The sequence below is a fragment of the Pongo abelii genome, chromosome 7, assembly GCF_028885655.2.
Source record: "Pongo abelii isolate AG06213 chromosome 7, NHGRI_mPonAbe1-v2.0_pri, whole genome shotgun sequence".
Lineage (NCBI taxonomy): Eukaryota > Metazoa > Chordata > Mammalia > Primates > Hominidae > Pongo > Pongo abelii.
The window spans coordinates 23,586,550-23,598,566 of record NC_071992.2 but is presented as its reverse complement, the minus strand read 5'-3'; the positions used below and the strand labels follow the sequence as shown (position 1 = coordinate 23,598,566).

Sequence of the window (12,017 nt, the reverse complement as noted above, 5' to 3'; positions counted from 1 at the left end):
TCTTACTATGTTGCTTAGGCTGATCTTGAACTCTGGAGCTCAAGCAATCCTTGTGTCTCGGCCTACCAAAGTGCTGGGATGATAGGCATGGGCCGCTGTGCCCGGCCTTGAGTCTTTTTATTTATTTATTTTTTAATGAGACAGAGTCTTGCTCTGTTACGCAGGCTAGAGTGCAGTGGCAAGATCATAGCTCACTGCAGCCTCAAGTTTCTGGGCTCAAGTGACCCTTCTGCCTCAGCCTCCCGAGAAGCTAGGACTACAGGCACGTGCCACCATGCTTGGCTAATTTATTTTTTATGGAGGTGGGATCTTGCTATATTGCCCAGGCTATCCTCAAACTTCTGGCCTCAAGCAATCTCTTCCCATTATGGCCTCCAAAAGTGTTGGAATTATAGGCATAAGCCACTGTGTCCTGCCTGGTTCTAAGTCTTGAGATGGTTTATTCATTCATTTATTCAACAACCATCTGTTAAGCACCTACTGTGTGCCTCAGAAGGTAACAGCATTGTAGGAACCATGTTGCCTGTGTTGGCCAGCAGACAGGTCGGGAGACCTTTCCTCTGGGCCCTGCCTAGAAAATACACCCTTACTTTTTTCCTTCCATAGAAGACTGCATCTTTTCTCCGTAGGGGAATTCCACCTTCTCCTGGGTCTTGGGAGCCCAGAGGTAGTTTCTGCCCAGGGCTGACCAGGGGAAGCCAGGAGGCCTCCGGGTAGTGTTCTTTTGAGTGGCGGGGTCTACCTGAGAGGTAAGCATCCATGGCTTGTTGAGCAGTCTCCCTGAGGGAGGCTGCGAGTCCTTCCTCCCTGTTCCTTGATAACATTTAATAACCTGACGCAGGCCTGGGGCTGCGGAGAGGGCAAGAATCACTGAGAGGCGCGATGTGTGTAGGTTTGGATTTTCCTTCTGATTTTCAGCCTCTCCTTGGCTCCTGCTGGTGGGTGTGATTCACCATGGGGCTCTGCTCCGCCTTCCTGGGACTTAGGTCTCAGTATGCAGTTGAGGCGCACAGCAGGTGCAGAGAGCCCATGGCGGCAGTGGGGAGGATGGAGAGTGGACTGGGGTAGGAATGTGACTGCAAGATGTGGCTGCTGAGCTCCTAGAGTCTGAACTGCAGAGGATCTGGCAATCATTCGGGCTCACTCCTACCATCTGGCAGGGAAACTGAGGCATAGATGGGTGAGATGGCTTCCCAGGGCACACAGCAAGCTCATGGCAGGACCCAGAGTGGGTCCCAGGGCCCCGACTCCTTATCCAGGTCTCTTTTCGCTGCCTTGGGGGAGATCCCACGGCCTGGGCCCCATTTTCCTCCACTGCCATTACCACCACCAGTATTTACACAGGGGGCTGCCACTGTTGGCTGCATGGGGGCTTTGAGACCAGGTTTCTTGCCTTCCGCAAAGGTGACAGTGAAATTCAGGGTTCTTTGGTCCAAAAGTGAAGAACAAAGGCTTCTTCCGTTCTCAGAATGTGACATTCTGGCTCTGGTTTTAGTGGCTCACGCCTCGGGATTTCTCACTGGTGAATTCTGTGGCAGAAACAGGCTACACAAGTTGACTTAAAGAGGCTGGGCCCCTCCAAATCAGTTCCGGAAGAGGCTCTTCCCACCCTGCCACCCCCACCCCATTAATCAGACTGGCCTAGCTATACCTAGGCCCATGGCTGCGCTAGATGCAGTAGGGAAGGACAGGTCCCCCCACCACCCCGGGGGACCAACTAGTGGACAGAAGACTGATCTTGGGAAAAGGGGAACAACAGTACTTATTTAGGAATGATTTGGTTCCGATAACACTCTGCATTTTGGTAGACAGTATTCACAGCAGTGAAGCACTTGGGCTTTGCCTGAGTGTGAACCCTGGCTCTGTCGCTTGTTAGCTGTGTGACCTTGGTCGAGCTACTTAATGTCTCTGTGCTCCTTATTCCTCCTTATCAGTCAAACAGGGAGAAAAACAGTGCCTATCTCATAGAGTAGTTAAGAGGATGAAATGAACTATATCTAAAGCACTTTCAGTGCTGGCACCTGGAAAACGCAGTCTAACATTATTTTTATTGTAAAAGTGATTTCCTAAGTTTCTGTATTGTTTGGTCTCAATAAATAGCAATGGCTGGTAACCCCACCTCAAGGAGTTTCTCAAGAGAGTCTAAAGTGCCAGTGGGTGGGGTGGAGGACATTGAGATCATCCAGGCTGGTCAGGGGCTCAAAGGCCCCAAGGAGAAGGTGGGATGAAATACGGGACCATAAACAATGCGTCTTGGCTGGGTGCGGTGGCTCACGCCTGTAATCCCAGCACTTTAGGAGGCTGAGGTGCACGGATCGCTTGAGGTCAGGAGTTTGAGACCAGCCTGGCCAATATGGTGAAACCCCATTCTACTAAAAATACAAAAAGTAGCTGGGCATGGTGGCACGCGCCTGTAATCCCAGCTACTTGGGAGGCTGAGGTGGGAGGATCGCTTGAACCCAGGAGACAGAGTTTGCAGCAGTGAGCCAAGATCGTGCCACTGTACTCCAGCCTGGGTGAGAGTGAGACTCTGTCTCAAAAAAAAAAAAAAAAAAAAAAGAGTCTCGTTTGGATGAGGCTGTTGGCAAATTCCAGCTGGGCACCTGCTGTGTGTCCTGGGTGTTGCGGGGCATGAGGGTTGCTCTTAGGAGGTGACATGAAAGGTGGAGGCTGTTCCTCATGCAGGGAATGTGCTTCCTCCTTGTCCTCTGGGGCTGTCCCCCCCTTGCTTAGTGAGCCTGCAGGGGGCTAGTTGAGTCTCCAATTCCAGCCTCTGGGTGACCACATGCAGTGGGGTTGCAAAGCCCCTCTTCCAGGTGCATGATACCTTGCTGCAGGTAGCCCTGAAGAGGCTGTCCCACATGTGCTCCCTCTTAGGCAGAGGGTGCCTGCCTGGGCACCGGGCCCTGCCTGGATGGGAGATGAGTCTGTGAAGCTGTGCCCTGCTTTTCACTACACACACACACACACACACACACACACACACACACACACATGCACACGCAGGATGAGTGATCAGCCATCAATTTCCCCTCACCGATAACGTCTCAAGAGGCTACTTCCTTTCCCGCTGAGGCCTCAGCAGAGGAGGGTGGGATTCCTGACACTGGTGGGGTCTTCAAGGGAGCCCTGGGCCATCCATCTCCTGTTACTCACTTGCTTTTCCATTCCTGAGCCCCTGAGGCACCCAAAGCCTCGAGGAAAGGTCCAAGGAGCCTCCCCACCAAGCTGGTGGGGAGAACAGGAGGGCCCTGCGGGAGAGGGGCCACGCAGATGGAAGCTGGGGATCAGCCCACCCACTGAGCAGACCTTTAGCCCCTCCAGCAAGATTCTCCTGGCAACACAATGGGAGGCAAAGAGGAAATTCTGTCCTCCTCAGTGACCTGAGCGGAGCTGGCGTGGTGTGATGGGAAAGGATGCTGGTGGGAGGGCCAGGACAGCAGAGTCTAGCTCTGGCCCTTCCAGGAGTAGCTGCGTGATTTCAGGCAGGTTTCTTCACCTCTCTGGGCTACCTCAGAGCCCTCTCTTGTGAAATGGGGAATGATTGTGGAGAGCATTCTGGCTTCAAATCCTGCGATTGATACCTGGCCTTACGTGGGCCAGCATTGCTCCACTTCCCCCAGACGCACCTGCAAGTCCTTCCAAGGGGGCTGGCCATGCAGGGTGGTCACGAGAGAGAAGCGTCAGGCAGTTCTGAGCTGCTGTCAGGGAGTTTCTCCTCTAGTTGGGGAGACAGACCTGCCCAGATGAAATGCTAAACATTTCATTGCTAATGTGCTCTGGTCCTGCACTCTTCACTTTGGGAAGGGCTGCCCTGTCTCTTATCCCTTGGGTGGCACGAGCTTTCCCCTGGTAGAGAGCTTTCCTCCGGCAGATTTGCTCAGTGCTGGCAGCGCTCTGGCCCGGAGGAGCCTGCGTCTGATGCCTGTTCTGTCTTCCAGGTGAGGAGTTTTACGAAGCCTCCCCCTATGAGCCGGTGACCTCCCGCCTCTCGGACATCTTCAGGCTTGCTTCAATCTTCTCAGGTAAGTGAGCTCGCACTGGGACTTGGCCCATTCTCCTCATCCCTGTGGCGTGGCAGATGGAGCTCTGGGCTTGGACAGGCGTCCTGGCATCCGATGATGGCCCTGCTGCCCATCAGCTCGTCCGTTAACGGTTCTGAGCCTTAGTTCCTCTTCTGTAAAGAACACGACGCCCACCTCCCTGGGTGCTTGTATGGAGCAAGGCGTTGGTGGAAATTGCCTGGCCAGGTGGCTGTCATGGAGTACGGCTTGAATCTGGAACCTGGTGTCACCCTTCTATCTTACCCTTGTTCCCTCTTTCCAGTTCTCTGGCTCTCCTGCTTTGGAGCTTTTCCACTTGGTCATGTTGCTTAACCTGTCTGGGCCTCAGTTTCCTCAGCTGTGATAAGAGAGTACCGTACCGACCTCATTGGATTGCCGTGAGGTCTAAGTGGGTCAGTGGGTGGTAAAATGCGCAGCACGCCGCATCAGTCAGCATCAGCTGTGGCTTGGTGTTACTGGTCCTGTGACGATCTGTTCTGCCCTGGGTTTTCCCTCTCTCTTGAGGGCTCTGCTTCTTGAAGCACATGAAGGGAGGTGTCTGCAGGAGCTACTCTGGTCAGGCCACCCCCTGTGCCATCCTTCCTGGGGAGTGATACCATCTGCATTGGGTTCTAGCTTTGTCTGCCAGGCTCCACATGTAGGGGCCAGGTGAGCTCCGGGGGGTCTTTCTTCTTGGCTTTGTTTTCTCTGGCATCTAGGAGATGCTGGGCCCAGGGCAGCCCACCCTACCTGGGCACTGGGGAGGGGGTTCCGGTCTTGGGAGTGCTCTGTGGGGGTGGGGGGTGAGCTCCTCTAGGGGATTGCTGGAGATTGATGCTCCAGGGGTGGCCAGAGTGGGGCTTGTTCTCAGGGATTTTTGAGCACAGGAAATCTGGTTTACATTCAGTTTTGTGGCAGTCTTTGAAATCTTCTGGAGTTTCTATGGCTCTAAAGCAGGGTTTTCAACAGCAGCGCTGTTGACATTTTGGCCTGGTTAATTCTTTCTTGTGGGAGGAGCCGTCCTGTGAATCTGAGGATGTTCAGCGACGTCCCCGGCCCCACTGGATGCCAGCCGCGCTCTTGCAAACTGTGACAACAAAGATGTCCCCAGACAGGGCTAGATGTCCCCTGGGGGGCACAGTCACTGCCAGTTGAGAAGCACTGCTGTAAACTGTGAGCTGAAAGCATTTCCAGTGAGATCCTAAGCCTTTTCACATAAAGAACTCTCTAGGGCCATGCTTCTGAACCATTCTTTTTTTTTTTCATTATTGTTTTCCAAGGAGAAAAAATAATTCTTCCTAACTAGATAAATTAAATACCAAGGAATAACATTTTGTCTTGAAGGTCTGAGTTTTGGAGGACCATTAACCATTGTAAGATCTCCTTTTTCTTTTTCTTTTTGTCCACCCAAGAACCAGCTTTTGCTCCTTTGAGGTGATGCCCTTCCCTCCCGTGGAGAAAGCACGCTCTAGGAGATTGAAACAGGGATGATACACGTGTCCCTAGTGGGAGAAATCTTGGATGCCCAGGAAGGGAGGCATTGGACAGGGATTGGCCGTCTGGGGATGGCCTTGGGCGCCAGCAGTGGTTGGGGTGGTGGTGAATGGAGTGGAGACCTCAAAGTCAGCTGTGTTGAGCACCTTGCCCTGGGCTGTCGGCATCATAACCCCCAGTGGGGTCGTAACAGAGGCTCTGGGCTCAGAGCAGCTCCCATGCTGGCGCTGCCTGTGGGCACCATGGCAGCTCTATGGTAAGTCTTGGCCAAGGGCTGGACTGGATGGGGCTGCCTGAGAGTCCTTCCTGCACAGGCATTCTGATTCTTACATTTCCTGATGAGTTTTGCATAGAAATCCACTTTGGACCATTCCTTCTGAGACAGTGCTCTGGGGCTCAGAAGCAGGTTGAGGATGCCATTGGCCTGTGGATGCTATGGTGGGCACACCCTGGTGGCCCCCAGATGCACCCACATTCTACTCTGTGTGAAGCTCAGGTACTGGCAGATTACTACTGCATGCACAGGTGACACTGGGCTGCCCTCCAGTAATAAATAGCTTTGACTTGCTCCTGGATGTTGAAGCGCAGGGATCCTCGCCTTAGCCCAAGCCCCTGCTGCTCCCTGGACTCACGCTTAAGTATCTTCCTAGCAGAAAATCTTTACATAATGGACTTGACACTCTGTGGGACAGGATGTTGACAAGACAAATGAGGAAATTACTAGGTCTGCGGCTCACCGAATCAGCCCCCTTTTACCTGCTGCCCACAGATAACTGGGCGCCACGCAACTCTGGGTTTCTGTGCTCCAGGGACCACTCCCTGCTGTGAGGGCTGGGCTTTGGGGACTGTGCTGGTCCCTCCTCATTGCCTCTGTTGACTCTGCTCCACCCAGAGAAGCCTTAGGGTTAGGTAAGTAGGCAGCTCTGTCTGGGGAGACTTGGGCACATAGTTGAGAAGGGAGGCCCCGGCCCTGCTACCAAGAAACCAAGCTGGGGCTGGGCACAGTGGCTCACGCCTGCCTGGAATTTCAGCACTTTTGGAGGCCAAGGTGGGAGGATTGCTTGAGCCCAAGAGTTCGAAGCTGCAGTGAGCCATGATGACACCACTGCACTCCAGCCTGATCGATAAGAGTGAGACCCTGTCTCAAAAAAACCTCCCAAAACAAAGAAAAGAAACCAAGCTGGCCATGGTGAGGAGCTCAGCAGAAAGAAGGCGAGAACGGGAGCTGGGAGGTGGTTCCAGTGCAGTCCCCACCACAGATCACCTGTAGGATTTCGGGCAGGCTCATTTCATGTGCCAGATCTTGTGTCTGAATGAGGACATGAGCTTGGAGCAGTGCTTCCCAACCTTGGTCCCATCAAGGCACACAGAAAATGGTGATGCGGCAGGGTGAGCAGACCAGCTTAGTGCTCAGGCCATCACGAGCCTCTTGCTTGTCAAAATCCAGGCACACGTATCCCCCACCTGTGTGTGGCACGCTGGCTGCAAAGTCTTGTGAATAGCCCAAGAACCTGCACTAGAGCTTTGGCATTAAAAGGCTGCCACCCCGTAGGACTGCATGAAATCCTGTGGGAAGCCCCTCCCCACCCCCACTCATATTGCCTGCATGCTGCCCCCTCCACTTCTCTGTGGGGAAAGACTGTGGGTAGGGAGGGAGACGTGGAATCTTGGTGGCCACTTCTGGGCTGTACTACCTCCAGGTGGGACACCAGGGAGGATGCTCCTGTGTTTTTGGGACTCAGTTGCTACTATCTGTTTACCAGCTCCTGTCTGAGAATTCAGGGCCCTGTTATAGGGGCCTCCTGGAACATGTATTCTTCTTCATCGCTTTCTGTTGGGGTTCTTGGAACGTCGTACTGGGATTCTGTTGCAAAGAAGCTGCCAGGATTCCTGCAACACCCTCTAATGTCCAGAAGCCTTGGGGAAGGGCAGCTTCTTCCCTCCTCTCTGCCCAGTGCTGCCTGACAGGCCCTGGGCTCAGCAGTGGGTCAGCGAGTCCTGAGTCCAGGGCGAAGGAGGGAGCAGCGTGGCTGTGTCCTGAGTCACAGCGACAGTGATGTTGGATGTGTCCACATGTCCTTCCCTCCCCTTCTATGTGGGAAGAGATTTCATGGAGAAGAAGTGAGTTTTGTCCTGTTCCTAGCAATTCAAACTGCCCTTGAAAGTGTGAGACAGTATTTAGGGAGGTGCCTGGAAGAGCGAGGACCTTGAGCCAGACAGTCCTGAGTTCGAATCCTGACTCGGCCTTTTAGGGGTGTATGATCTTGGGGCTCACTGTGGCTTTTTTGAGCTGTGGTGCCTACGTGTGTAAGATGGACATGTGATGCCCTAAGAGGGTTCAGTAGGAATGGATGTTGGCACAGTGCCCACGGCGCATCAGGGACTGAGCCAGCCTTGGGGCAGTGGGTCATCCTCTGTCTGCCTGGGGTGCTCAGTGGAGGCAGGAGGCTGTTTAGGTGGATGCAGGGGTTGAGGAGCTGAAGTGGAGCATCCTCCTCATCCCCAGGCTCCATGACCCTGTGAATGCTGAATCCCAGCTGGTTTCACCTGGGGAGGCAGGAGAGGGTGAAACCAAGGTGGAGAAGAGAGATTGAGGAGGGAGGGAGGACCTGGAAGGGTGGTGTGGAGCCAGCAGGGGTGTGGACCTGTGGAACTAGAGAGAAGTGGGTGGACATCAAAGTGGTGATGAAGAGGACTGGGCGGGTTGGGCAGAGGCATCGTTACCGCCACTGGGGCCATGCCTAAAGGACAGGGAGAAGTGGTGGGCAGATGGCCTTGGCTGTCATCAGGCGCTGTGTCTGCATTCTGGGTGAGGGGCAGGGGCTCTGGGGTCTGGCCATGCCGTGCAAGTGTGGCTAGAGGCTTGGGCATGGGGCATCCTTTCTGAAGCTGGAAGGGAACCTAGGGATCATGGAGGCCCACCCCTTCACCTGACGGAAGGGGAAACTGAGGCCCAGAGGGAAGGCACACATGTTGATGGGATTCCAATCCCCGTCCCACCTCTGAAGCGCTTCTCCTCTAAGCCCGAGTCCTATCCTCTTGCCCAACTTGGCGCCAATGGCAACACCTACCTCTGAGGATTTTTGTTAGGACTAAATGAGATAGCGCAGGTGAGTGCTTGGCCTGAGCCTGGCGTGCTGCACTAAGCTAGGTTAGCTTTTAAAACATTCCTATGGACTGAGTTCTCCAAGGTTCGATGGCAGGTTGTGGCTGGGCCAGCCTAGAAGCCGCCATTCTAGAAACTGTGTGTGCCTTTGCTGATGCGAAGCCACCTTTCACGCTGGAATAGTGCTTGGTGGTGACTGGAGTAGAGGTGATCAGGTGACTTCCAGAGAGCAGTGGGTCCCTGAGGCTCAGAGGGAGTCTTGGGTGGGGACGGCCATCATGTGCTGTGCTGTGACAGGGACAGATAGAGGCTGGTGAGCGGCCTTGGCTCAGTGGCCTTTGTGGACTGAAGGTAGAAGAGATGGCAGTGTCTACCATGGTTGGCCAGCATGCATCTGGGGTGGGCCATCTTGCTTGGTTGGAGCCTGGAGAGGGCCAGTGATGTTCTTGTTGGATGCTCCTGTGGTCCTTCTTGGAGGGTGGGCTCAGGAGAGGAGGGAACTAGCACTCAAACGCTACCCCTTGCCAAGAAGCGTTGCATACAGCTTCTGAGAGGTGACCGCCACTGGCCCCTGGTGCCACAGCACTTTGTCCTTCATCATGGTGCTCACTGCCACGTGTTGGGGGCATGTGTGCAATTGTACATGTTGGTCTGTGTGTCCTGTGTGGCCATCACCCTCTGCGTCCTCTGCGTGTGTGACACTGTGCTTTGTATCTAATATATGGCCCCCGAGGATCCTGGCATCATGGCTGGAATGTGGACTTTGAGGCCGGCTAGTCCTCGTTTTGAATCCTGGCCTTACCCTACTGTGAGAGCTCAGGGTCACTGGACCCCCTGAACCTCATGCTTCTTATCTGTAAGGTGGAGCAGTCCAGCTGCCCTGCAAGCACTGGCATGCAGCGTGCCAGGGCACAGGAGCACCCTAGGTGCTGGTGAAGGGTATCACCGTTTGCTGACTGGAGGGAGCTGATGGCTTTGCAGGAGGTGCTAAGCAATTGCGAGGTGTCACATGTGTGTGACATCTTAGGAGTGTCTGGGGCATTGAGAAGGGGCGGATCCTGGCAGCGGTGTGCAGGAATTGATCATGGAAGGGGCAGGGCAGGGGCGGGGCTGGGGCAGGGCTGGGGCCAGACCTCGGAGGAATACGTTTTGTTCAGTAAATATTGAGTGCTCCGTGTGTTCCGGAGACGGTCAACCACTGCTGTAAGAGAATCAGACCTGTGTCCTCACTGTGTGGTGCAACAGGCAGATACTCACTTAGGCACTCCCTAAGTGGCTTGTTTTCAGTAGCAGTGTAGACCAAGTGCTGCCCCAAGAGTTCAGGGGAGGCAGCAACCAGCAATGCCTGGGGAAATGGAGAAAGTGAGATGTGGGAATGATGTTCCTGGCGGCATCATGGCTGGGAGGCCTGGCTAAGCCTGGGGTGATAAAGGAACTCCAAGTCTTTTGAGCCTGGGGGCTCAGAGGATGGTGAACAGGGATCATTGTGGCAGACAGGACAGTGGCCTCTCTGGGGTGCTCCAGCCCAGGACTTCTCTGTGACAGAGCTCAGGATGACTGCCTGATTAGGGGTCTCGGGTCCCTAGGGAGGAGCTGGTCTGCCCTTGGTGTGGGGAGACACTTATCCCTGGGCTCAAAAGTCAGTCCCCAGGAAGACACCCCTGTGGCCTTGGTGGGGGCTGGGGGAGGATTGGGCCCGGCTTTGCTCGGCCGGGTGTCTAGGGAAGCCCCTTGCCTTCCCTGGGTCGGCTCCCTCTGTGCACCCCAGGCCTGGGGGCAGGAGACCCAGCCTTTGTGCAGGCACCCCCTCCTCTCCTTGGGCTGCTGAGCAAAAGAATAGACAGTGAGGCTTTAATGTTTCAGCAGGTCATGCTGGTGCCTCTCAGAGACCCCCTTCCGAGGCCGCCCTGTGATGAGGTGGGGGCACAGGGGGCTGAGGGCAGGGAAGAACCGGAAGAACAGCGGCAGCTCTCCCTGCCCCCTTCGTGGTGGCTTGGGCGATAAACTGCTTATCCTCAGGTTGTCTCCCTGAGCCGAATGCAGAAGCGTGTTATTTAAATTTCAAAATCACATTCTTCTTCTAACAGCTGTCAGAGACTCTGAGTGTCAACGAAAATTGGGCTTTAGCTGCAGCTTTGTCACCTCCGACACCTCCCCTTTCAGGGAGAATTCATCTGATGGCCAAGGAGCGGGTGTGGGGTGCAAGAGAGCGGGGGCTGTGGAGACAGGGAGAGGTGGACTGTCAGGAGGTGGAGATAGGTGACCGAGTGACTCTCACGGTGCTTGGGGCCGCCAGGAGGAAGGCAGCTTCCCTTTCCGCGGGTGCCAGAGCTGGAGGGATCGACATTTTCCCTCTTCTGTTTTCATCTGCTCTCTCTCTGTCAACACCAGTGACCTCAGGCTCTTGTCAGTCGGTAGAAGGATTTGCTGGCACTAAGGTGTGAGCAGGGTGTTGGAGACTTCATCTGTGGTTGCCTTTGTGTCCAAGGAAGAAATTGCTATGAAAAAGACCAGGAGGGAACAAAATTTAGTGCCCCCTCCCACAACCAAAGCCTCCTTCATGGTGGTATTTCAGGTGCTGTGGTTGAAGTGAGATTTTTTTGGATGAAGGTATTTTCTGGTACCCTCCAAATAACATCTTTCAGGGAGCCACCTGCCTGCTTCTCCTTCCGTGTGTGAGGCAGGCTCTGCCAGTGGCTGGGGTGCGGGATGGCTCTTGGCCAGACGCCCCTGCTCTGTGCTGCTCTTGAGATGGTGCTGGTGGGGCTCCGCGCTCCCTGAGCACGCCCTGGCTTCGCCATCAACTGCAATCACTCCGGCTCAGAAAACAGGATGTGAGCGCCTGCACTGGGCATTCCCCTCCCACCCATGCCTGCACGCTCCTGTAACCCCTGTGCATGGTGAGGAACAGCGGGAGAGGGGTCATTGTGTGATGGGAACACGTGTGTGTGTCTGGTGTGTGGAGAGTGTAAGTATGCATGGCATGTGCATGGTGGGGTGTGTGTGTGAGAGAGAGGTGGGGCGTGTGTGTGGAGGCGGTAGATATGTATAGGCAGTGGTGTGTGTGTATGTGGTGGTGGTGTGTGTATGTGATGTGTGTGAGGTGGTGTGTGTGTGTGGGCATGGTGGATATGTGTAGGCGGTGATGTGTGGGTGTTTGTGGTGGTGTGTGTATATGTGATGCGTGTGTGTGATGGTGTGAGGTGGTGTGTGTGAATGTGATGTATGTGGTGGTGTGTGTGGGGTGTGTGTGAGATAGTGTATGGGGTGCCTGTGATGTGTGTGTGGTGGTTTTATGCATGGCAATGTGTGTGTAATGTATGTGCTGGTGTATGTAGGTTGTGTGTGGTATGTAGTATGTGTATGAGGTAATG

General features: G+C 54.5%; 1 protein-coding gene across 3 annotated transcripts in view; it reads left to right on the top strand.

Moving 5' to 3' along the window:
• GFRA2 (GDNF family receptor alpha 2) overlaps positions 1-12,017 on the top strand; it is a 122,655-nt gene that overhangs the window by 33,515 nt on the left and 77,123 nt on the right. For all 3 annotated transcript variants that reach the window (XM_054560831.2, XM_024250503.3, NM_001131461.1), the window contains 1 exon segment: positions 3,942-4,025. In XM_054560831.2, the coding sequence (XP_054416806.2) occupies positions 3,942-4,025 (84 nt within the window).